This window comes from Rhodnius prolixus, unplaced genomic scaffold (assembly GCF_049639745.1).
Source record: "Rhodnius prolixus isolate KJV_2025 unplaced genomic scaffold, Rpr scaffold_4, whole genome shotgun sequence".
Lineage (NCBI taxonomy): Eukaryota > Metazoa > Arthropoda > Insecta > Hemiptera > Reduviidae > Rhodnius > Rhodnius prolixus.
The window spans coordinates 27,954,909-27,981,944 of NW_027411614.1; the positions used below are offsets into that span (position 1 = coordinate 27,954,909).

Genomic DNA, 27,036 nt, shown 5'->3' on the forward strand with positions numbered 1-27,036 from the left:
TTCAATCTAATAGTATAATCAAAATAAATAACATTTCTTTCTAAAACTTATTAACGTGAAAGTATGGAATTTATATTTATTTGCCATTTTAAAACTCTTTTTAACCAACAAACTACTGAATTTCTTACTTTCTTGATATCGCTTGAAGGTAAACATTTAAACTTTCGAACAATTTTAATACGACAAAGGAATTTAAGATCTATAGATTTTTTAAGTGCGTCCTCTTTGTTTTTTCAAGAAGCCTTTCTCACCAACTATCCTTAGGAGGTTATGGAAACTATCAAATTTGTATTGAATTTGTTGAGAATAATAATAAAGAAAGAATAAGTAGAATTAGAGCAAAGAATCAAATCTGAGGAAAGCACAAGACAGGTCATGGGGGTTCAGCATGCTAACCTTACAATTATCTCCTCCCTAGGGGCATGTCGACTCTACTACACACTCCTAGGTGGAGGAATGTCTTCTCTATAACAATCAGGAGCCATCAAATGAACAAAGAAACGCCAAAAGCTACAAATTTGAGTTATGGTGTCTTAATGTATTATAATAAAACCTCTAGATAGAGTCCTTTTCTTATATTTTAATTATTTATTTTAGGAAACTCTACAGTTTGCAGTGATAGAAAGTGATTTTTGGAAGTGTACCTAAATGAAGCTAGAATTTGTGAATTAATAACTGCCAACTGCTAATAGAATGTTACAATGGATTGTTCTGTCGAAGCCAAAAAGGTCCTAAGAATGGATAGCTTGGCAGACCGCCCTCAGCGTTGGCTAGTATCTGGCAAAAATGCAGGTAAAAGAGAAAGCTGATAGTTATTTCATAGTTTGTTTTAATGCTATCAATAAAACGTCCAAAAACGTGTCAAACAGAATTCTAATAATTATAGGTTAATTTGTGCATGCAATATAAATTACAAATAATATCTTGGAGCATAAAGTTTATCAATAATTTACAGTAAATTTTCTATATTTTATGTGAAAGATGCAGCTACTTTTACTGCAAATCATTTCTAAGATTGTGTACTAAGACATTTTATGCTTCTGTTTAGTTGAATGAAACAAAGCTGAATTTTTTTTTTTTTTAAGAACCAATTATGATATCGAAAACTTTCTTTAACTTTCTTTTATAAAAAAAAATTCACCCAAATTTGAAAACATGAAAGCACACTTTTAAGATCTTTAAACTGATTTATTTCTATCAACAACATATCTTATCTAATGAATTTTTGAAAGTAAATTTTGCCTTATTAGTATGCTATGGTATAAAAAAAAAAGAAGTGATTTATAAATATTGTGACTTGTGACAGTATATAATTAACGGGACTATTAGAAAGGAATAATGAATTTTGAATTGAATATGATAATAGCTTATCGTGTATTAAACTTAATTGCCGTTATTTGAAATACGTTGCCGTTACATTTTGCACAAAAATAAAAAATATAAATAATCCTACCGCATTCTCTAGGCTTCTTCTCGCTGAAATTCTCCAGATACAAAATTCTATATAACTTCTCAAAACTTTGAATTTTACAAGATGTAAGTTGATGGCAGAATAATTAACTATAATTAATTCGTACCCTGATACTTTGAGTCTCCACTTCATTTTTTTTATAATTAAGTTACATGATAAAGATTAAAAAGTAGCAATAGGCCTAGTTAGGTGAGTAAAAAAACACAATATCTTTTATTTACTGCATAATACAAATAAAATTCTCAATTTTTTTTAAAGTTAAATTTGTATTTGACGCAAAGATATGGCGACAGCAAATACACGACTCGAGGAAATCGCGCAGTTGTCGCTATGATTTCATCACTTAAATTTACATTTATCCCACGCATTTCCCAGAAAACTGCATGATCTCAATTTTCCTGCAAAAATGTTTTAAATAAATGGGAAACTCTAAAATTATAGAGTAAGAGATAAAACTGAAATTTTCAGTGCAGTGAGAAAATCACCTAATTTAAATCATGTTTTAATTTTAGTAAGGAAAGTGTGCACTTGATTTGTTTAAGGCACAAACAAAAAAATCATAGAAAGGATATGAAAAGCGTGCCATCGCTATAATTACATAGAAGGCGAGGGAAGAAAGCGCACATTGTTTAGAAAATCAAGATTCCCACCCGTATTTTCGGTGACCTGTAAACTCAAAATATTATTTTGAATTTTGTTACATCAAAAACTTATCCACAATTAATGAGTATACGAATAAGTCACAACCAACACGAACGTTCACTTTCCTCAATTCAGCGATATAATTTAAGTATGATACAAAGAGTATCCAAATGATCAAGCTGATGAGACAAGGCTGTAAATTAGATGCTTGTGTAAAGTGTAATGCTTGAAAAATGAACTTCATTTTATTATTAGGAGTAGAGAAATTAGTAAAAAAACAAACTTCTACCAGGTTTAATGTGGGAGTTGTAACGATACAAAGCTGTACGGTATCATTCAGTGCTTTTATTGAAAATATTGATGTGGCAAATTTTCTTATTATTTCAAAATCAAAACGATTCAAAACGCCACCAGACTTTTTATTAATAAACATCATCGATATTAAAGTAAGTAAAGTAATCGTCTACCTTTTTCAGGCCGGGTTTAACGTCAAAATTAGCGAATTAGGTATCGTGGATATGAGCGAAAGAACATTCTTCACCGCTGACATTTTTTCTAACAATTACGAGTAAAATTAATACAAACACGCGGTTTTTGAACTAAGCATCTTGCCCTAATAAATCAACACTGGTTTTTGGTATACAGGGTGTCCCAAGCTATATGGATAACGACTTTTTCTCGGAAACTAAGATAGCTAGAAAAAAACTAAAAAATACGTGTTCCCTTAGTTTTTTGTTAGGAATCCAAATTTACTTTGTAAATTTTTATTATTATTAACTAGTACTATTTTATTATAAATTTTACTCCTCATTAATATTACAGATCATGCTCGAAATGGCCTCCACCATTAGAGATGCATAGACTTGCACTTTCCTGCCAATTACCCCTTACTGCCAAAGAAATAGATTCGGCTTTAACCGACTTACTCGTATCTATTATTCTCTGCTTTAGTTCATCTACAGATGCCAACCCGGCTTGATTCTGATGCACCCAGATCTAGAAATGCTTTTAGGTAAGCAGAAATAAGGAAAGAAAGAAAAAAGTTATTAATAATCACCTTGTATTTCAGGTATCCCCAAAGGAAATAGTCCGTAGGTGTCAAATCCGGTGAATGAGGTGGTCACTGAATTCCCCCCGTGTCGATATAACATGCCCATCAAATTGCCTACCGAGATATCTCTTTACACGCCTGATGGTATTATATCGACACGGGGGGAATTCAGTGACCACCTCGTTCACCGAATTTGACACCTATGGACTATTTCCTTTGGGGATACCTGAAAAACAAGGTGATTATTCATAACTTTTTTCTTTCTTTCCTTATTTCTGCTTACCTAAAAGCATTTCTAGATCTGGGTGCATCAGAATCAAGCCGGGTTGGCATCTGTAGATGAACTAAAGCAGAGAATAATAGATACGTGTAAGTCGGTTAAAGCCGAATCTATTTCTTTAGCAGTAAGGGGCAATTGGCAGGAAAGTGCATGTCTATGCATCTCTAATGGCGGAGGCCATTTCGAGCATGATCTGTAATATTAATGAGGAGTAAAATTTATAATAAAATAGTACTTTTCTTCTTATTCAATCAAAAAACCGTTATAACATCATTTTGACATTTCTTATAAGAATCATGTTTTCATTCATAACTTCTAAAATATCGCTCACAGAAAAAAACCGTTCAAGTAAATTTTTCTTTAAAAAAATAGAGGAATCTATTTCTGAAATGAAAACCCACACCTTCCTATTTGAAAAAATGAAGTTGGTGCCTGTATCTCGCTTCTGGAAGCAACGAAAAAAAATTACAAAGTAAATTTGGATTTCTAACAAAAAACTAAGGGAACACGTATTTTTTAATTTTTTTCTTGCTATCTTAGTTTCCGAGAAAAAGTCGTTATTCATATAGCTTGGGGCACCCTGTATATTATGAAAGATAGTTTACATGTGACAACTTCTAGGTCAATAGCGACCGGGGTCTTAACGTTCAGTGTTCTCCCGTTAAAGATAAGATTGTGTATCGCCGGAAGTTGAGCTGTAAGAAGATACTACAAAGAGAAAACACAAGAGTGGCAGCTGGATGAACCCGGAATCATCGCTTAGGATAACACTAAGTGAATTAATCCTTTCCCTTTATGGTATTATTTATTTATTACCCAGTGGGCTACATGTGGCTCGTGGGTTGACCACCTCTGTATCTAATATCATGACTTCTCACACCAGACTTTTTTTTTCCACAAAAAACTCGTTGTATAAACTTACTTCAGAATCTATTTTTATCTTGTTTATATGTTTTTCTAGTGTACTCTTTAAGAAACATTCAAAAAATGTTGTATACCAATAATATTAAATCAAACCTAGAGAAATTAGAAAACCGTGATGAGGTCAGTCATTCAATTAACATATAAATTCTGTAATTATTTAATTCAATAACAGGAATTAGGTTTTAGGGAGAGAAAGAGAGGGTAAACAAACAAAAAGAGGTTACGAGGAAGACCGAAAAGTTTACTTGATTGGCCACTTCGTGTATTCATCTTATAACAGTTCCTTTAGGTTTCTTAAACTGGCCATCGTTGACCATCTTTCTTTGTAGACATAGTGTGTCATGCGCTTGTTCAAATTCTATTAGTTCTGGATACTGTTTTGCTTCCTAATGTTGGGACGTTTTTTGGAATCTACAATTGTTTATTTCATATTCTTACACCAAACCTATCCAACAGATTTGCCGACGTTTATTTGAGTATCCAGTTCCCTTTGGGAAAATGAGGTGGCTGGCTTTATCAAGCAATAATTCAACGTAAATTTAACTAACGAGGAATCTGACAAAATAGGTTTTATTGTTTCCTTCCAAGAACCTTTTTAAACCTCCTTTCCTTGAAGAATTGCTTTTTAAATTAGAAATGCTAAAAATATTTAATCAAGACATAAAACCAAGACTTGTAATTAAGTCTAGACTATGCCTTCATAAATAGCCCGCCCATCCAAGATTTAACATCTTTGCAATAATAGTTAGCTTCTTGAAAGGAGTATTCCAATTCCTGATACTTGCTTCGTAGCACCTCTTTTTTTTTGTTAGGACCTTAGGCAAACTACGGTTGCTGACTCAAATTGTCGATAGTATAGAGACTCTTAAAAATTGTTGTTAATCTGATGTGTAGTGTAACATATTGTACGTGCTACTAGGACATTCAAAACAAAAACTCACTGAGACCCGGGAGAATTCTTTCCGTACCCTCGAAGGTTCTGAGCCTCCATTTACGAAAAAGTAGAATGCTGATATAACGCATCCAATAAAGCTTGGACGCACAAATAGTTGTAGCAATGAATATTAAAACGCCAGTACAGAGAAAGGCGAAAAAGTTCTGCTGAAGCCACTCGCATGAGTTTAATACATTAAATAGAATAAATAATTTTTTAAAAAACACACAAAAAAGCTCTACATGTATTGTGTTATAATTGTATAATTTTTGTTCAGTGTGAAGGCCGTTTATGGCTGTAACTTCGGCACATCAGAGAAGAAAAACTCATGTCTTAAAATTTTACCCAGGTGGATTCTTAAAACAGTGCAGACGACAGTAGGGGTGCTCCAGCTAGAGGGTAGCACAACAGACCACCGGTGGAATAAGCAGTATTGACTTTCCTGAATTAGTTAGAGTAACATAGGACTTACGATTCTTAAATTTAAGAATTAGAATACAGAAAACTTATGGATTCATCTTATTGTCTTACTGCTGGAAATTCTTATATAATGTATGAAAAAAGTACACTAATTGTTATACGTAATTGGAAGTTATATTTTTTTCATGGTTTTTAGTTTAAGGTTTTCAACCTTTAGTTGCCCTCCAACAATAAGGACATTAATTAAACATTGAGAAATAAGAGGAAAGAAAGGATTAGATAAAATAAAGAGGTTAGTTATTTCCGTGCGTCTAGTAAAGTTGGTGTGACCGACAAAAACTGTGTAACTACTACACTGTCAAAAGAAGTATTGAAAGTAGGTTATGAGAAGAGCCGCTTTAAAACTGGACCCACTTATCACTATACTAACTAATCTCTAAACTTGACGTATCTAATCATGATATTCAGACTAGTGTAGTTAGATGAAGCCGAGGTACCACCTTAGTATTGTCCTTACTCGGTCATCTTTACAGAAATATGTTTCCTTTGTATGTAGTTGTTAGATATTTTGTAAATTTAGTTCCAAATTCTAACACTACTTTTTATACTTCTTAAAGTAGACAACTGGAAGTGGTTGATAGAAGTAAATGAAAAAAAATTAAGATCTATCTGCTGCTAAACGTTAGCGGATGTAGGAAACATTCGTTTAAAAAAGAGTTTCAAATAAAGGTTATTAGGATTAAGGTTATTTGATTTGTTTCAATAAATTTCTCTCTGAAAGTCGCTTTTTATGCGCCTCTAGTGTTCAAGGCATAATAAATTTTCTTATTTATCTTAGTTAACATTCTCCTAACTTCATTCTATTCCAAATAATTCCAATTGAGGTATTTCATCAAAACTAGAATCAATACAATATACATTACAGTATTAATTTTTAAAGAAATTTTAACTAACAATCCTCAACATTTTTGTTGGGTGAAAGAATGTTGCTCTTTGGTTTCAACATGTATTGAGTCTAAATGAGACTCTTCAAGAATGTAGGAAAGGCCTAATTTCCAGACAAATCATTCGAAATATTGCCACGCTGTGGTTTATGCATAATTTGATGAATTTCATCTGAATTACGTGAAGAAGGAATTATATCTGGAAAAATTATTGTCCGAACATTATCCATAATGAAACACCATTGTCACGCAGCACGTGATTCTAATCTTTTATATATATATATATATAGTTATTGTACTTCGTGACTATTCCGCGATTATAAAACGGGTCATGTAATTATTAAATGAGTAAATTATATTCATTGCAGCAGATGTTTATATAACGAATGGAAGCTCGAATATTGCCCTTTTGATATCATGTTTTCCTTAAATTTACTTTTAAAACTGGCCACTACAGTTTCTATAATCCAAGCTAATGTTTAGGTTACCAAATAACTCTAAGTTTTCTTTGTGCCAATATATTCTATTCTTTATAACTTCCTCAGCTAATGCTTTGGGCAGTCTCCCTTCTGGCAAGGCTAAAACTTTCTTTATGTAATTCAAATGCAAATTTAACGTGTAACAAAAAATTGGATAAAAATTTGATTCCAGATATAAAATGTAATGAGGCGCATTTACTGGCAGGCAAAACAACTTTCTAACAAAAAATAAATTTAACTTTTCTATTTCTTTAAAACTGAGAAAGCCCCATACCTGCCCAGCATAACACATGATAGTTCTTACCGCAGCATTGAATACATTTATTTTTTTGGATATTGGAATGTCTGTTTTTTTCATCAAATTAGAATATGTAGTATTTAATGCAACATCTGGTTGCTGATCTTGGAGAGGGTCACTACATATCCGATACTAACAGTTTCGGTCTTATGAAGGTCATTTTCAAGCTAAGAGGGCAGCTAGTTAACTTAAATTATAATGTAATGCGTTCGGAGGAACAGTGGTCATGTACCCTCTGTAACTTAGGAGAACGTGAGGACATGTGCCATTATTTAGGGAAATGCCCTGTTTTACAGGAATATAGAATTAGGTGGCTGGAGAAGAAGGCACTAAGCCAGGCAGAAATTATTAATTTACTGAATAGTGGAAATTGGACAAAGTTGTTTTGCTTTCATGTTTCGGCTTATAAGTACAGGATGTTCCTTATAAGTGAATACAATACGTAGAATTTTGTTTTTGCTTTTGTTTTTTAATTCAAAATATTATGTACATATGTCCGCTCGCTTTACAACAGGACTTGTTTACTTCTGCTTTGTTTTACTTTAGCAAGTAAGTTATTTTTTTTTGTTTTCTCAAGTTTTAAGATGAACTCTAGGCTGACGGTATACAACCATGCCTAGCAATAGCTATTAGTTTATTGTTTATATGTAATTTTCTCTTTTTGTAAAATGTGTAATAAAGCTTTCTATTCTATTCTATTCATTGCAGCACTGATTTCGACCTCAAGAAACTACTTCTAATGGAAAGTGAATGGAAAATTGTGCGGAGGAACGATTTTTTCTTACTGGGCATGAGAAATATTTTCATAAGATACTATACTATTCAAAAGTAATTCTATAAATTCTATTTAAAAAATAATTATATAATAATAAACGTTTCCTTCAGCACAATTCTGTTAAGGTCACTCCTAGGCGAGTAAGTGGGTTGGAATTTCCTTCACAGTGTCTTTGCAGTGTAATATAAGAGCTTATTTCCTATTTAATTTTAATATGGATTAATTATGTAACCATAATTTTAAGATAATTAACTGACTGTGCTACATTAACCAATAGCAGTTCCTAGAGTTTTTTCTCTAAATGTTTCGATATTTTGTTACAATTTTTTATGCACTTTACGAGGGTCGTTTGAAAAGTCCGTGCAAAGTCAGAGAGATAGCACCACTGGCGCGTATCGAGGTTATGTTTAGTTAGTAGCATCTCTTAGAAGAACACACACCAAGTTTCAGCCAGATCGGTCTATTTCTTTGTGTTTGGCATTCGTTTGAATCGAGGAAGTCGAGTGATTTTCAAAAAATGGACGAAAAAGAATTTCCTGTGTTGATTAAACACTACTTTATGAAAGGCAAAACGCCTCAGGAGACTAAAGAGAAGCTTGATAAACATTATGGTGACTCTGCACCTTCGATTAGAACAGTTTATAAGTGGTTTCAAAATTTTCGGAGTGGCCATATGGGCACAAGTGACGCTGAACGTTCTGGACGCCCAGTTGAGGTTACTACTCCAGAAATCATTGATAAAATCCATGATATGGTGATGGATGACAGAAGAGTGAAGGTGCGTGAGATTGCTAGTGCTGTGGGCATCTCGAATGAACGGGTACATAATATTTTGCATCAACATTTGGACATGACAAAGCTATCCTCAAGATGGGTGCCGCGATTGCGCACGCTTGACCAAAAACGAAATCATGTGAAGTGTTGCAAGGACGGTTTGCAGCTGTTCCAGAAGAATCCGCAGGACTTTAAGCGTTGTTTCGTCACTGTGGATGAAACATGGATACATCACTACACTCCTGAGACCAAAGAACAATCTAAACAATGGGTTACCAAGGGGGAATCTGCGCCAAAAAAAAAGACGAAGACCGTTCCTTCGGCCGGAAAGATTATGGTGACTGTCTTTTGGGATTCGCAAGGAATAATCCTCATCCACTATCTGGAAAAGGGTAAAACTATTACAGGTGCATATTATTCATCGTTATTGGACCGTTTGAAAACCGAGCTGCAAGAAAAACGCCCACGATTGGCCCACAAAAAAGTCCTTTTCCATCAAGACAACGCACCAGCTCACACCTCAGCAGTTGTGGTCGCAAAATTAATGGAAATAGGGTTCCAACTCGTTTCACATCCCCCCTATTCTCCAGACTTGGCTCCCTCGGACTACTATTTGTTCCCCAATATGAAGAAATGGCTGGCGGGAAAAAAATATTATTCAAACGAGGAGGTGATTGCAGAAACGAATGGCTATTTTTCAGACTTGGACAAATCCTATTATTCGGAAGGGATCAACAAACTAGAGCAGCGTTGGACGAAGTGTATAAGCCTAAAAGGAGACTATGTTGAAAAATAAAAAAGGTTTACCCCAAAAAATTAAGTAGTTTTTATTTTTGCACGGACTTTTCAAACGACCCTCGTACATACAAATAACTATATCATATATTTAACCTATAACATGAAATATTTTTTAGGTAACTTAGAGAGCTTAATACATACTTAAGCCGAGCAGAGCTAAGACGCTTCCTTCAACTAAATTTTTGTATTAAAAAATAATAAAAATAGGTGTGAACAAATAGTAACGAATCTTTGATACTATCTGAGAGGAATTTCATAAAGAAAGCCCGTTGAAGTGGGTCATTTAATCTGCTGTAATCGCTATGTGCCATTTTCCTTCATGACTAGATGAAGGGTGTGCCCATTGTGATTTCGAGATCTGTAAAATACTGTGGTAAAAAAAAATTGAAATTAAGTGATCTTGCAAGTATGATAGGCTTGATGAGTCTCTTAGAAAACTGTTAAAATTTTGCCCAAAAAATCATAATATATATATAGATATATTGATGGAAAATATCAGAAAAAAAATAATTTGGAAATGCTTCCATTATTATAAACAGTACTGCGTGCATTTCAACGAAATCCTGTTAAAAAGAGAATAACAATTCGAAAAGAGAAATTCAAGTCTCTCCTTGTGAAAGTAATCAAACTGAAATGTGAACACTTGGTCCAGCGCCTTTCACGTGTCTAATTTTAATAAAGTATTTCTTCTTCTCCTTTTTTTTTAATCATTATTACTTTTCAAACAAACTTTGAATACAATAATTAGCCCTTCTTACAAGCAATACAATTTTTTTGTTTTTTATATCTACTCTATTAGCAGTTATAAAGCCATTCAAATGATCTATTTCTCACAATACAGTTGTTATACTTCTAAAGCATTTTAAAAAATTTGTACTCCACTGTCCACAACCGAAGGTAAAAGGCATTGATAATTACTATTTCCTTGCAAGTTCATTTATTAAAGTTGTCAATGAGAACGATAGAAAAAATGGAACATGTTAACCTATTCTCCTGTTGCTAGGGAAGGTAAGAAAAGGTACCGAAAATCAATATAACTCTTGGACCACTTTTAGAATGAAAAACAAGTTTTATGAGCATTTCGGAATTTCATTACAACATTTTAATGTATTCTAAGCGGACTAATGGAAGTATTTCAAAGCAATTCGTGATTATATTTCGCCAGTTCAGGGATTAACGGTCGCCAAACATTTATTTACAAACACAATATTTACCAATGTTTCTGAATTTGGGGCTGATTGTAATGAAAAGCAAATGGAAAGAAGTGTTGAACAGTGAGCAAAAATCAGAGCGCACTAATAAAAATATGATTTGAAAACTTCGACTTATTCTGGAAATGTACGTGCGTAAACAGACAAGGCGAACATAGGGAAGTTAAACACGTTTAAACATACATTTTCTTTGATTACTCTTACAAATTTGAAGGATTTTATTTCCGCTATAGCTCTTATCGACTTCACCGTATTCCGATTAAATTTGTAAGGTAAAGTTGGCAATTGCAGTACTCTGAAATACTAAAAAGAAAGAGGAAATTGTAGTTGGAGTCATAATTGAATTCATTACAAAAGAATGAACATATTAATTAAATATTGCGAGTGTTAATTTCTAAAGAGAATGAACAGCAATTCGCCAAGGAAATACTTCAGATTTAGTCTACCAAAAAGGATGAAATGAGGAGTAATATGTTTATCACTTCTTACATTCAAAATAATCTGAACACAAGAATACAGGGACTTTTGCAATTTTAAATTCTGCGTCTACAGTTAAATCATTATACACAATGGAACAGCTATGAAACCGAGGAAATACTTATGTTTCAATCAACTGTTTTCTTAATGATATGGGCAGAATGTTTTTATTTTAAACTTTTGTTAGAAATATCACTAACATGATTATTTCACGATAAAATATTTTTAATCGTGACACCCAAACATTTTGAGGATACCACGTACAAATTAGGGAGGGATCTGATCTACAGTAATTTTTAAAATGAAATCAATATCTATTACTAATTTATTCATTTGGTACTTCCAATAATCATCGCTTTGGTTTTAGAAATATTTAACATGATATTATTTGGTTTGGCCCTTGCTCACAAATAGAGCACACATTAGAATTAACTTTTGTTACACGCTGTTCTAATACAAACATTGTATAGTGCAAGTAAATCGGTAATCATCTGCCAAAAGATTATATTTACCATGCTTAATAGAAGAAGAAATGTTGTTTTTTTAGATAGAGAACAAAAGAGATCCCAAAATAGATCCCTGAGGGCCCCTGAATGAACAGATTCCTAAGAAGAACACTCGCCTTGCTCAGTGATAAACATTCTATTAGATAAGCATTATTTAAACCACCCTGAGAATTGTGTCGGAGAATTCCAATAATTTACATTTTAGAAGAAGTAGGGCATGTGACTAACAGATTCAAACGTCTTCGTAAAATCGAACAGCCCTAGAATGTCACTATCGTCAATAACTTTCAGCAACACGCCCTGTGTGCTCTAACCCTTCCGGATAACCTTCTGAAGAGGATCCAGCAGATCATTATTTTCCTTATAATCTTTCATCTAATGACACACAATCTTTTCAAAAAGCTTCGAAACAGTAGACAGCAATGAAACAGAACGCAGTTCATTTAGTTTTTGGAAGAGCTCGGAATAAGAAGTGTTTTCATATGGATGGAAATCTAGCATGACTTGAATATTGATCTTTAACATCTATTAAAGGAGCATATCTAAAGGTTAATATCTATTATATCAGGCCTAGTTTTCTTTCAGGGATTCCAAGAAATGCTCCTTTTTTGAAGAAGAAAGGATTTAAGAAAGGATTTTTCGATACAACGTATCCTTAAAATCTCTTCCAGTCAAATAATTCTCTACAAATTGGGATTCTAGCTATACTTTTAAAGTTCAATCCCTTAATGTTATTCAGGGGATGAAATAGTACATTATATTAAAGTCGTAATTTAAAAAAGCATTAACTGAAAAGTTTTCTAAAAATCAATTTCCATGTAAAATGTTTCAAATAAAAGTGATCGGTCATTATGTGAGTTCTACTGTAAGAAGTTTTTAAAAAAAGAAAAAAGATGCTTTTACGAAAATTGCTGCAGAAGTCGTCTTTGCAAGTAATGACCCTAACTTATCTTAAATATGGAAAGCCATTTGCAATATAATCATTTATTATTTTAGTTTAAACATTTTGAAATCATCAGAAACCTAGCTTGACTTACTCTGGCTGAAATTATATCAATCTTCATTGGCAAATATTCTTCTAGCATTGAATTTTCATTTAGTTCAGTTACCCTTAACTAAGACACAGGAAAGCACAAATTAAACGCCAGTTTTCTTGAATGAACTTGCAGGTAACAGAACATGACGGTACAGACATACTGCACACATTCAACGCTATAATTAAACCGGAAAAAATTGCTTTCTTCGGAATTAATAGGAAAGTCTTGGCCTCTAAAAACCCTTTAAATCCACTTATTACGAAAATATTATAAACAAAATTATTGGTTTATTATATTTTGCAGCTGGCATTCTATGTTTAATGAACATTTTGGGAACCATTTTCCACATTGCAACTTCCAGAACTCAGCCTGTATCGTCGCTCTTTTAGAATTTTTTTGGTAGCCCTTAATGTTATGCACTGATACAGCGTGAGAACTTTAAAGTAATATCGTAAAGCTTTCCCAAATGTTTTAAATGATTTTTTTTTTTTTTTTCATCCAACCCTCAAAATTCCAATATTATCAATATTTGTTTGTCTAAAAATGTCAGATTTTTATAAGAGAATTAACTCAGTACTTTTGGGTAAAAAAAAGCCTATAGAGGCATTAGATCCCTCGCATTTTGCGGCCCAAAATAATAATAATAACTCAATAATTGAATTTAAATCGTTGAAGTCATTGTCGATAAATTCGTAAAGAGCAGCTCCAGTAAAGTCACATTTCTTGCTGTACCATTTTTTCCGAATCAAATGATGTAGAGAGAAACCTACCGAGCATCCCAAAAATTTAATGAAAAGAATTTCATGCTTTTCCAGCTGTCTTTATTACTTACAACTCTGCAAGTTAGGGCCGTGAACTAGCAAACTTACTTTGTTATAAATGTATTCATATAAACCAACAAATAAAATCCAAGGTCTAGATTGAACCCAGTACCGCAATAATCTTTAGTTTTGTGGGCTTCGCCTCTAACCTTTCGGCTACCGTGGCGCCTGTAAATTTAATATTAAACATGTTATTGTAAGGATTCTAATTTAGAACGAAAAAAATCTTCACACTGTTCATTGAAAACTGAGAAAGAAATATGACAGGTGAAAAGTGAAGTTCTTAAGCTGATTTCATAGAAATCTTATTCCATTCTTAATGAATGAATATATTAAAATCTTTTCTAAAATAACATGATGTTCAGAACTTTAGAACATTCATTTTCATAACTAGAATGCATCTTTAAAAAAGATATTTCGTACCCGGATCCACTAAAAAAATATTCTATTTAAAATATGTTGAAGTCTCCAAGATTTATGATCGCACACTTGTCGTACTGGATGAAACTAAATATTTATTCAATTAAAATCGAAAAATAAAACCCTTAAAAAAACTGTAAATAAACGTTTTTTGACAAATAAAAAAAAATTGTAGGAATGGATTCAAAAAAGTAGAGTGGAGTCAGAGGTGTACAATGGTCTGTCCTTGGGCAAAGCCCCTGTCTGTAATGTTACATTCTCCTGCCGGCTTTTTTGTCTACTAAATAATTGTATTATTTTATTTCTTTCGACTATTAAAATTTTTTCTAACTTCATACTTCATTTGCTGTAAAAACCTCAAATGTACTACAAACGCCCGTCAACTCCTTGTTAGAGAACTGATTTATTTATTTATTTATTTTTATTGCATGTTCAGAATTATAAAATTAATTTATTCGCACTATTTAATTTTATAAGTGCATAAAAAATTACTGAAATTGAATATTCTGAACTAGAAATCAAATTAAAAATCTAAAATAGAAGATGCGCCGGATGGGAGCAATGGCCTCAGGGTCATGGATATCACTAAGAATGATTTCAACGAATCATTAACAGATTATTTCATTAAACAGTAATAATAAATTAATTTGTAACATATTTATTCTTTTATGTAAGATATTAAATTACTTACCTACAAGGAAGAAGTTTGATACCAACAATTGTCTTTATCCATACGCACACTAATATGATAAAAACACACCGCATGTGACTAAAACAAGAACCGAGACAGACTATCCAAGCATTAAAGCAGTATGAAGGCAAAGAGACTACGACGGTGGGGCTTGCATGGTGAACGTTGGATATTTCTACAGAAGGAAACGATTGGAGCGCTATCTCTTAAAACTTAATCGAATTTTATAAGTTGAACAATTTAAAGATTGCGGCGCTGAACTTTTTTCTTCTTTAATCCAACAACGCATACTAACAAAATCGCTAGTACTGCGGAAAAGGTAATATAAATATATTTAAAATGTTACAATGAAAATATATTTGAAGTGGTTAAATATTACTTTTTTTTGCTGTTTGGGGGTGATGTGCGTGGACCAGGCTGTTTCAGAAATCAGAACAATATGGAAGAGAAAAAACGAATAACCAAAAAGGAATGGCTCTTTTCTGAAAATTAAACCCACTAATTTTAGTTACAGTCATAAGTAATTTTACTCACAACTTCCAAGTGTAAAAACTACTTAAATCCTGGAAAGTCTTGATGACCAAGCAAATCATAAAGATAATGAAAAAAACAAAAATTTTCACTCAAGAATTGGTTGCTCAAGTTGTTCTAATTAATATAAGCTTATTAATTTCCTCTCTACTTCTTGCAGAATTAAGGTTTAACCACTAAAGTGATTGCTCTAGGAAAGAAAAATTCTAAATAAGATTATTTGCCTTTATGCTGTGAACATTTTTTTCGCTTTTAATACTGTAAGGTTCAAAATGCCATCCTGAAGAGACGTGAGAGCTGCCTAAAAATTGTTGTACATCATAAGCAACAAACCTCCTACCGGAAACTTAATTGAAAATGCATATGTTCAATAGATGACCTACCTTACTGATATTTTTCTTAAATTAAATTTTCTTAATCTGAATGTATCTCTACAATTGAAATATTCTGTAGATCCCACATTCTGCAGTTACCAGGTAAAGATTCTGACTTTAAAAAGAAGTTGATGGTTTGAAAAAGAATGATTGGAGAGCAAAAATAACAAGCAATACAATATTAGAAACACTTAGATATTGGCTAGTTAAAATAAATCATCTCTGAGTTTGTGGAGTGCTTGAACCAACTTAATTTTCATTTTGAAAGTACTTTCCATAGTACTCCGAGAACAACTGGATCAGAAGTAGGTTTTACAACTCTAAGAAATCACTCAACTGAGAACAGCATATTGATCTTCGTTATACTACTTAATAAAACAATATTTCTTTCCGTAACATTACCCAATAATGGAATCTGCAAAATGCAAAAAGTATTTTTCTTCATTTGCCACTTTTTATCTGTAAGAACTTACATTTTTAGCCATGGCGGTGAAATAGTGTTAGTTAACTAACATGTCAAGCAATACTTGACTGTTTTCAGCGCCTCTTTTGAACTTAATTGTCAGGGGCCAATAATTCAACCTGATGACAGATAATAGAATTTAAAGGCTATTTTGAAGAGATTTGATATAAGTTTTCCCTCATTAACGACTCCCTTAGCGTGCTATTTTTCCAGGATTCATGAAAAAAAAAACTGAGTAGGCGTTTAATATACCAGTTACCTTAAGAATTTTCCGATCAATCTGCAATGTTTTCAAACAACATAATGTCTCTTGAAATTTTAGCCACTTGTTAAGTACTTCGGTAGAAGTGATTGGTTCCAATTGTAGCTTCTTCACCTTCTACATCTGCTTTTATTACTATTATTATTATTATTTTATTTATTTATTATTATTATTATTTTATTTATTTATTATTATTATTATTATTATTATTTTATTTATTTATTTATTTATTTATTTATTTTTTTTTTTTTTTTTTTTTTTTTTTTTTTTTTTGCGCATCAACAGCTGAGGTCATTAGCGCCCGGAGCTTTTTCCAGTGCACTGCCGGCCTCCGAACAGTGTTCTCTCGTTACAGACAACACTGTCCATCACATTTATTTATTATTATTATTATTATTATTTTATTTATTTATTATTATTATTTTATTTATTTATTATTATTATTATTTTATTTATTTATTATTATTATTTTATTTATTTATTATTATTATTATTATTATTATTTTATTTATTTATTATTATTATTTTATTTATTATTATTATTATTTTATTTATTATTATTATTATTATTATTATTATTATTATTATTATTATTATTATTATTATTATTATTACTAACATCTGAGGTTACAGCGCCGGAGCTTTTGTCAGTACCTCGGACAATGTTCTCTCGTCACAAACAACACTGTCCAACACCCGATAGTGAACTGTCAGCCAGCAGTAGGATTCGAACTGGGATCTCCGCGTGGGAATAAATTACGCTAAACAACCACTCAGCTAATCCTTTCTCTATGTCTAGCTATCCCAAATGAACAGTAATACCAGCAAGGGACCAAAGCTAGAATGAATATCCAGTCCTATACATGAAGCACCTAGATTGACAAATGACTATACAAATTGAGCATTAAAGTTAAGCGATATAGCTTAATTCTTTCACCTTCAACCTATTGATGCCAAATATCCTAAATCTAGTCTCCTCACATCCTAAAAAATCTGTCTTAAGAGGGAAGAATGTAAACTTCTCCGTCTCACAAGCACTACAAAAATTATCGGGCTTGATTCTGTAATTGTATCTCCTAAAACCTCAATTCATAGAGAAGAGACTAACCAAGTGTGTGATTGTGAGGTCTGTAAAAGACCTGATAATCTCTCACAATCAACCTAGGATTCATGACCATAGAATATATCCATTGCCTCAGGTATAGTGCCTGTATTTTTATTTATGATTCTTCGACAATGCTAGAAGGAAATTATAGCTATATAGAGCTGTGTTTTAACACTGTAAGTAAAAAATATAATCTGGACTTACGTAAATCGAAAGAAATTAGTATTCTATCTAATTGATCACGTTGAGGTATCTTTGTAATTAGTCTTAAAGATAATTCAAACATCTCCCTAAAAACAGAATGAGACCATCATCGTTACCTATTAGGATGCTTAGGAATTTGCTTTTCTTTTTCGTCTGCTAAGTTTAAAAACATTTAACTTGCAAGAAACAGAACTGGCGCTGTGGTTAGCTACTGTTTTAAGGTAGTATGTCTTCAAGACTTTGCTGAATCTTGTCATCAAATTATCTCTTCTCTACTCTTCACTTTTTGTATATTTCTGTACAATGCACACCTGTTTAATGTCTGTAGTGAACATGTATAAGTACAAAATAAAGAGAAGATGGTGATCAAGTCTTGTTGAGTAGTGGTCAATTTATTCTTGTCTTTTTAGGTAATTCGATGTCTCTTGCTCCTTGATCCCAATGGTTATTCCAAAAATTTCATAAACGTAGTAAACGATTCATTTTTTATTTAGTATTTGTTACATTTTCATTCGGGTTTTCGATACGTGTTTTTTTTAAGATTTCCCATCCATTAAAGATTTTAATATAAATTTTTTTAGTATTATTACGATTACTTAGCATCTCTGAGTTCTGAGAACAATAAGAATTTTTGAGTAATGGAGTATACTCAAGTCAGTTTTAGCTCGATGCGCCGAAACACTTTGTTATTGCTTCAACAACTCTTTGAACTCGGATCTTATTATGTTTCAATTTAAATAGAGGGTACTAAATTTTGTTTGACCCTAATAAAGGTGCAGTTGACCCCTTTTTGTACTTTATTAAACATTCCATTAATCGGCTTGTTACCTCATTAGATGTTAAGATCAACTTTTATACTATAATGAACCTTTCTTGAATCATATATGTTACAGTTCTTTCAATTAACAAATTAGTAAACTAACAGCCAACCGCCGCAAATCATATTTCTTTCGCTTTCTTATTTATTTGATATTTACCTGCGTTATATATTTGTTAATTTACCTAGGCGTTAGCGAATATGTGTAAGAAGAGCCAGTGATCATGTGAACTACCCAATTCATGAACTCAATGGCGAGACCTATAGCAAATAATTAAACTCAAAAACTGGCACTTGAAAACTACTGAAACACTGGAATAATGGCAAAAAAATGAAAAGAAATAATGGATAAAGTATGAAATTTGAAGACATATTAGAATTTGATACTCTAATTAAATTCTTTTAATTAAAAAAAAATTATTTTGTAATACTTACCTCTCATGATGGTAAATCAGTTAAAAACCATTTTCGTTTATTAGAATTTTTGACTCAAAATTGCATCCAAATGCTACTGACTAGTGTTATTACATTTTAGTTTAGGCAGAGAGTAGCAAAAAATATTTTTTGAATATTAGATGAAATATTCTCTTTTTAAATAAGTCAGAGTGGAATAGTGCCCTTCGGTTTTCCTCTGTACTGCCATTAACCTTTTTTCGAAAACTGTTTTTTTTTTTTAATCGTTTATTGAAATTTACAACTGCAACATCTGTAGCAAAAAGGAAATGTGATATAAGATAAAACAGTATCAGGAATATTGGATCGGAAAACGCACCCAGTGGTGTCACTCCATTTCAGTGAATATACATACTGTACTGTACTGCTATTATGATGAAAGTATATCGCGAGGCCATCCGCTCTTCAATTTTTTTGACAAAAACTGGATAAAAGCACAATTTGGACTCATAAAATATACACAAAAGACGTCAAATAATCTCTGGAAGAAAAGCACAGTGTTCTTAAAAGCGCAATATAAATGTCTTAAATTAAATTGTACATATATTATGCCTCGTTGATGCGAGTAAAAGTAATAGCAATCTAATTACAATAAATATGCAAGAACTGGTAATTTCAAAATACAGATAAGCATAAAATGTAAAAAGGGTGATGACCTGCGCTAAGTGATTAGACCCTTGGCCTCAAGTAGAACCCCTACTCTCAGCGAGAAGCGTGCGCTCGCACAAATACTAAGCCAAGGTACATCCGGGATGATCTTTAAGCAGCATAATCCCCGCCACATTAGAACTATAGCAGTGCCCTGACAGGACAAGCTGAGTTGGTCATTATCGCTGTTTCTCAGTAATGTACAAGAGCCGCACAAATATACGTCCTTCATCAAACTTACTATCAACAGGATGTTGTATTATCTGATTGTACTTCTTTTAGTAGGTAAGCTTCATTTAATAAATCCGTTATCGTTTAGATAAACATTACCTTTAAAATAATGAATTTTTGTGAACTTAAGATTATATTTTTACTTATAAGATTATATTTGAGTAAATAAGATGCTAAATCAGAATGTATATGATTTACTATGTCAAATCTGCTTTGAAAATGGAATGTTTGGAAAATGTAGAATAGTATTCATCATAATAAAAATTATTCTATTGCCTGTAACATAAACTCAAAATCTAATCTAAATACAGTCTCTTACTATAAGTAGTAATGTTGTCAATAGTTACTTAATATTTTTTCTAAGCAATGTTTTTTTTTAAGAAAAGAAAGTAACAGTTAGTGCCAAGTTACACGTTTTATAAATCGTGGAACCAGCAATATTTCCTGCATAATGTAATGGCTTATATAGGCAATAGCAGTTGATAAACCAAAAAATAAATAATAGTAAAAATATAGCTGTTCATTCTCTCGACAAGCTATAATATTTAGATGCGACCGTTCACGATCAAAAATATAGTTCACGCACTTATTTGCTAATGCTAATTCATTTCAATAATTGCAATGTTAACTATTTGTACGCCAAAGTCTCAATTAATTGTTTTGATAAAAATTAATGTGCGTTTGATTTTTAATAAACTTGTCGCAGAAAAAGTGTTAGGGATTAGCTGTTGGTAGCGCGGTGAACTAGTAAACCGGAGTACCCGATTTTAAATTCAGGATTGTACTTTTTGATGTTCTCTTCTTCCTGGCCACTACAACTCCCTTTCTGGTGATAAAGTGTTGTCTATATCGTGAGTAATCGGCCCCTGAGGCCGGCCGTGCACTGAGATTGCTCCGGCCGCCAAAGTTCTTAGATGTTGGCGCTATTTAGAAAGATATATTGGGAAATTTTTAAATAAAAGATAATTATTTTCAAATAAACTTATTACGCAGACACATTTACAATGAACGTTTGAAGAATCGTAAAAAAATCATACATGATAAAGGAAAACTTAAATAATAAAACTGGAATTGAAAAAAGAAGAAATAAGACCTTCTTGTGCGGTCTAATCTTACATGTTTCACTTACTTTCTGAATGCCAACGTCTTCCATTAGATTTATAAAGAAAGATATATTTTCAGAAAGCCAAATCACAGGTGTTCAAATGCTTATTTATTAAAAAAATATGGTGAGAACACTCATACGACTTTTGCTTACAAATATTTTCTTTGTTTTATCTAATACATTTTCGTCACACACCGAATATCAGAAACATTTAATTCTTACTAACGTTATGAAGTTTTTAAACCCGAATATTATATTGAAATTATACTGTAGAGTGTTACCCACATAATATTGGCGTAAAACAAACTTTTTTATTAAGATAATAAAGTATAAGTTAGAGATCAACATGAAAGTAATGAGTACTCAAGTTTAAACAAAATAGTTCTACTTTCAAAAAATCTGTTGTGTAAAGCGGTGTTTTATCAGAAAAATTTTCTGTAATCTTAGAATTTTAACAACTATTTTAACAATATTCGTACAAGGTATTTGTTGTTTCACTAAAATGGCACTTCAGAGAAGCTTATCCACCAATCATACGAGCCGTGACATACTGCGACACCCCTCGGTCATGATTATACAATTTTGAAGTTGCATGATCATACCTTTTACTTGAGATTAAAAAAAAATATTGTTTTATAAGTTGTGTGAAATCTTAATATTAATTACTATGATGGTTTTTGGTTTATTTCGACCGTTGTTGATGGATGATTTTTGGGGAATATCGAGGTGCGGTCATCAATAAATACAACTTTTTTTACTTAGTATTACTCATCAGAATTTTTCTATAGTGAAAGAGCATCTTCCGCATAGTTTATTCGTAATTGGTCGATTTAAAATCCTCAAGGAACTCTCATCAGTTATCATGTTTAAGAGAAGTAAATCTCCTTGGTTGGATGGATCATCAAATATAATGGAATATATGCTCCAGGAATCTTCAACTACAGAAAATATTTAATGTGTACTAGGGACTTTAAAAAATCTTTAGAAGGTCCTCAACTTCTCTTTCAACTACTACTTCTCTCATGTTACTCTGAACTTTCTTCAAAGAAATTATTCTCTTCAAAGCAGAGAATCATCCTTTAAAGCTTAAAGCATTATCTTTAAAACTAAACTCTCTAAACTTCAAATTATTGGAACAAAGTCAACAGTTTCGCAATCGATTCGCACGTTAAGCCCGCATTTCACACCAGTTTAAAAATAGGGCTCTTCCCCAATTTCAAAAACGATTACTCTAAATTTTAAGTTTATAAGCACCTAAGCTCTCTCCCTCCCAGTCTTCATGCCCTTTTTAAATACTGCTAAACCAAATTAATCAGGTATAAACTTATTACCAATTTTATTTGGTCAAGAATGATTTCTTATTAGTTAATTTGGTGGTTAGTTAATTTGGTTGGATGTAAAGCCCCGAATAAAGAAATAGGCAATTACTTTTCTTCACTATTAACTTTTCAGTTCAGTTTATGAAGTAAGGTAACTAAGTAAAAGTTAAACAATTTTTCGAAGCTAATATTAAAAAAAAAAAAAAGGAGTGAATTGTAAACTATTCGTAGAACGTTTTACTAACGGCTTTTAAAGTTTAGGACGACATTGCATAATACAGACTGGTCACTCACCTTGAGATCTAAATGCATAATATTTATTGTAGTTATTACCAAAGGTTTTTTTTGCGATTTTCTTTTCTCAACTTACTACAATCCTTTGGTAGCGGTTTGAGGATGCCCAATCTGCACTGGATGATAAGAATTCCTTACTTCACATACATATATGCAAGGAAACTGAAAATCTCTTAATGCATGAAATAATTATCGAATCGCTTGTTTCAGGAAAAAAATCTGCAAGTTTATACATCGACTGCAGAAGAGATAGTGGATCTAAATTGTATGTAGTGCCATATTCCGGATGCCAGCAGTATTATTCCTGTGACTTGGAATCAGTGAATTATTATCAATGTCCTCCTGGTACTATCTTCAATAATCAATTGAATGTAGGTGGATTCAAACTTTTTTTTTTTAATAATCCCAAGAACCAAACAGCATCCACAGTTTAAACATAACATCACACATACACACTAAAAATTCAGTAACTCCCCGAGTTTCATGGCGGCTGCGGAGTCCAGAAAGCCAAAAAGAAGAGAGGAAATCCATAATTGAATGAATAGTTGATACACAAAATTTTTAAATGAGAATTACAAAAGAGCTGCCATCTCTCTTTCGATTCACAACTGGAATAATACAAAACCACATTCATCTGTAATTAGACAATTTTTAGTAATTTTTCCCCTTGAAGAAAAAAAAAACATTTAAAAACGTTAAATTCAAATTCACTCATCAATTCTGTTTAACTAAGGCGATTTTCTCCTCTTTTATTTGTTGTTAAGAGGTGGTGTGCGGACTCGTCAACTTTTCGAAATTCAGAAATTCATCCCCTGTTTCTTGTAGAAGGAAAATTATATTAACTGTTTAATATACGTCTGAGTGCGGAGATACTTTCTCAAATGAAAAATCGCAAGGAGCTCAAACTTAATGACGATTGAGTACTAACACTCCTTCTTTCGGTTTGATTGTTGGAATTCGTAATCAGTTATTTACTTCGTATTCCAACTTTTACCTATAAAATATTCTTCTCACAAACCAGCAGAATTTATTATTCGAATCGATTGATGAGAACTTCCCGTGTCTTCCTGGTAAATAAATGCTTCGTCTTTTTTCCTCAGTGGACGGTACTCTTCGTCAGTTCACCTCTCATGATAGATGAAAGTCCGAAATAGGAATACAAAAAGTTGCGTGCCACGACGAATAAATCCTCGACTCATGTTTAATAATCCAAGATAGCACAAGGAGTAAATGCTGCCAGAAGGCAAAAGCAAAGGATTTAAATATAGAATACACAAGCATGACAAGCTCTTCAAAAGTAATGTCCCTGAAAAGCCAGCGATGGCTGACAAAGTTAACGTGAACTTTTTAAGCCTGACACTTAATGTAATTTCAAAATTTGATATTTAAAAATCATGTATTTGTTACAGAAATGCAGTATCAGTGGCAGTTGCTATGAATTAGTGTGTGCGGGCAGGCGAGACGGAATCTATCCAGACACAACTGAGAACTGTACAAGATTCTACAGTTGTATTGGCGGCTTTCTTGCAAGTTTGCATTCATGTCCACAAGGGACAATTTTTTCTGATAACCGTTGCCGTTCTGCTTTAAAAGCAAGTTGTGAACCTATAGAAGCAGCCCTTTATCACCGCCAACATGATTTATGTGAAAACCATTTGGACGGTTACCTTGCTCTAGCTGACTGTTCAGCCTACGTTCTATGTTCGAGAGGGATAGAAAAACAAATATTTATTTGCCCACCTGGGCTCAAATTTAATGGCACACATTGTACCGAATATGTAAGTTGTGATAATTTTTGTTCAAACAAACATGATGGAAATTACTACGATATTGATACAGGCTGTTCAGAATATATTAACTGTAGTAATGGTGCTATATACAATAGATTTAAGTGTCCTTCCGGCACAATTTTTAATGGAGTTTACTGTGTGATTGAAACTTCATTTCAATGCCCTCAGACAAATATATGCAAAGATAAGGCTAACGGGTTGTATTCTGATTACAGTTCAAGTTGTAAAAGTTATTACCAATGTGAGAATGGTCTAACTAAACAAAAAATGAAATGTGGTGAGGGACAAGTTTGGAACGGTAAGGAATGTGTTTCTGAGAATCTATTTCGTTGTGAGGATCCAGTTTTTTCTGTAGGGTGCTTGGGTAAGAAAGGGTTTTTTGTAAATAAACTTAACTGTAGTAATTATTTTTATTGCAGTTTTGGTCTGAAGACTTCTTTTGCATGCCCAGATAATCTAACTTTTAACGGTTCAAGTTGTGAGGAAAGAAAGAAATATATAGGTCCAAACTTTGGAAAAAATTATTGCGAAGATAAACAAGAAGGATACTACGTGGACACAGAATCTAACTGTCAATCATATTATTATTGCGCTAGAGGAATTAAGCTTACATATGTTTGCCCTTTTGGACAACTTTATAATGGTGAACAATGTGTGTCCAAATTAAGCTACAATTGTCCTTTTTCATCATCAGATTGCCAAAATATATCTGATGGCTATCACAAATCTAAAAACTCAAACAGTGACTACGTTTACTGTCAGAATGGTATTAAACTGAGCACATTTAAGTGTAAATCAAATGAAGTATTCGATGGTGAAAAGTGTACAATAATTATTGATGAAGAAAGCAATATATGTAAACATACAGAAAAAGGATATGTATCAGATAGTGATTGTAAGAAATACTTCCTATGTAAAGAGCACGCAATTCTGGAGACTAATATATGTGCAGATAAATACATATTTAATGGTAAAGAATGTGTACCAGCCGGACAGTACAAATGTCCAAATAATGAATGTACAAATTTAGCAGATGGATTTTATCAAGATTTAAAATCTAATTGCCGAAAGTACTTCTACTGTATAAATGGATATAAGACCATATTAACTTGCCCTGCAGGTAAAGTTCACAATGGGAACTTATGTGTACCTGAAGAAATTTATACTTGCAAAACGAAACTCCCTTCAAACGATAACGTTATTTATGTTACCTAATAGTAGCAGAAATAGTGTGAACTGAATGTGCAAATGTTGGGTTAAACAATTTTCCATGTTCCTACGTGTTTTAAATCAATTTCTTTTTATTTATTAATTTTTATTTATTTTCATCATTTGGTCCTTTTAATTTAAAAAAAAAAAAATGAATTAAATAACTTATTTTAGGATAAATCAGTATAATTTATAATTAATTTATCATGTATGTACTGGGTACAACAATAATGAATCATATTAAACAAACGACCACACCACTAAAGTGGATTATTCATATTTCTTGTTTTGTTTACTATATGAAGTAATTAATTTATCATGTATGTACTGGGTACAACAATAATGAATCATATTAAACAAACGACCTCACCACTAAAGTGGATTAATCATATTTCTTGTTCTGTTTACTATATGAAGTGAAGAAGCAAGGTTATTAACTTTTACGTTGTATATTGCAATAGCACCTAGAAGCAATGGATTAAGCAATTTAACTCAATTTAATGCACTAAAAAATTGAAAAAAAAATCTATGACAAAAAATACTGTAGTTCTGAAAAAAAGATGACCCTACCTTTTATCTAAAAAATAAAAATATCGCAAAAACAAATTTTACAATTGCCAAAATTAATTCCGTCTTGCTTGAAATGTAGTAGCTAACATATAATAAAAATAAAACTATTTCTACTAGTACAATTCTGTCCACAATTTAAGCAATTAAAGCTAAAGCTGAATAAAAATAAATCACAACAATAAATGTGGAATGACATCAGACAATGTGAGACCTTTTCTATTTCATGAGAACAACCACATTTGACCGTTTTTCACTCAAATGCAATTTTATCTATTATACATTTATTTTCTACCAAAATTTTTGTTCATCATTGGTTAATAAATTTTATTTTATTCAGGAGATTACCATTTAGTCTTAAGTACTATTTAAATCGAAAACGAAAAGAAGCAAGCCCAGATTTGCCTACTGATCGCATTAAAAGACAAATATACTAAATTTTATGAAAAATCCCTAATGCAAATTAATATCACAAATTTCTGGGGAGAATTTACAAATTTTCCTTTATAAAATGTCAATTTCTGAGGAATTTTTGTTTTTAAGAAATTATTATTAATAAATATATCAATAAATGTAAAAAAATTCGTTTCTAAAGAGTTTTCATTTTTTTAAACGACATTTTGTGTTACAAACTTGAAATAATAAATACGTCTATAGTTTATAAACGAAAGAAATATTTTCATGTTTGACGTAAAATACTCATTTCAAATG

At 32.0% G+C, this 27,036-nt stretch overlaps 2 protein-coding genes and 1 long non-coding RNA gene across 6 annotated transcripts in view; 1 reads left to right on the forward strand and 2 right to left on the reverse strand.

Moving 5' to 3' along the window:
- Positions 1 to 15,104, reverse strand: part of ck (unconventional myosin-VIIa ck) — a 60,599-nt gene extending 45,495 nt beyond the window's left edge. For 2 of the 3 annotated variants that reach the window (XM_074131584.1, XM_074131582.1), the window contains exon 1: positions 14,954 to 15,104. The gene's annotated coding sequence lies outside the window, so the exon portion shown is untranslated. The remainder of the gene's footprint in view (positions 1 to 14,953) is intronic. The other variant, XM_074131583.1, reaches the window with a different exon arrangement.
- LOC141456021 (zonadhesin-like) lies at positions 584 to 26,499 on the forward strand. 2 transcript variants are annotated; one of them, XM_074131594.1, is made up of 3 exons: positions 584 to 792; positions 22,970 to 23,130; positions 24,169 to 26,499. In XM_074131594.1, the coding sequence occupies exons 1-3, from the start codon at positions 702 to 704 to the stop codon at positions 25,762 to 25,764; spliced, it is 1,848 nt and encodes a 615-aa protein (XP_073987695.1). In that variant the 5' UTR covers positions 584 to 701; the 3' UTR covers positions 25,765 to 26,499. The 2 variants fall into 2 exon arrangements, with proteins under 2 accessions (XP_073987695.1, XP_073987696.1); XM_074131595.1 differs by lacking the exon at positions 584 to 792 and adding an exon at positions 19,926 to 20,095.
- Positions 17,224 to 19,986, reverse strand: LOC141456027 (uncharacterized). The gene is made up of 3 exons (XR_012459558.1): positions 19,518 to 19,986; positions 19,145 to 19,415; positions 17,224 to 18,970 (listed from the first exon to the last, which is right to left on the reverse strand). It is a non-coding gene; the product is annotated as an uncharacterized lncRNA (long non-coding RNA).
- Positions 26,500 to 27,036: the final 537 nt, after the last annotated feature.

What these genes read in the sequence shown, in the direction of transcription:
- LOC141456021 (XM_074131594.1), top strand. Translation starts at nt 702, where the DNA reads ATGGATTGTTCTGTCGAAGCCAAAAAGGTCCTAAGAATGGATAGCTTG. An exon ending in AGTATCTGGCAAAAATGCAG is followed by an intron (nt 793 to 22,969) that starts GTAAAAGAGAAA and finishes CGCTTGTTTCAG; the next exon opens with GAAAAAAATCTGCAAGTTTA. An exon ending in TCTTCAATAATCAATTGAAT is followed by an intron (nt 23,131 to 24,168) that starts GTAGGTGGATTC and finishes TATTTGTTACAG; the next exon opens with AAATGCAGTATCAGTGGCAG.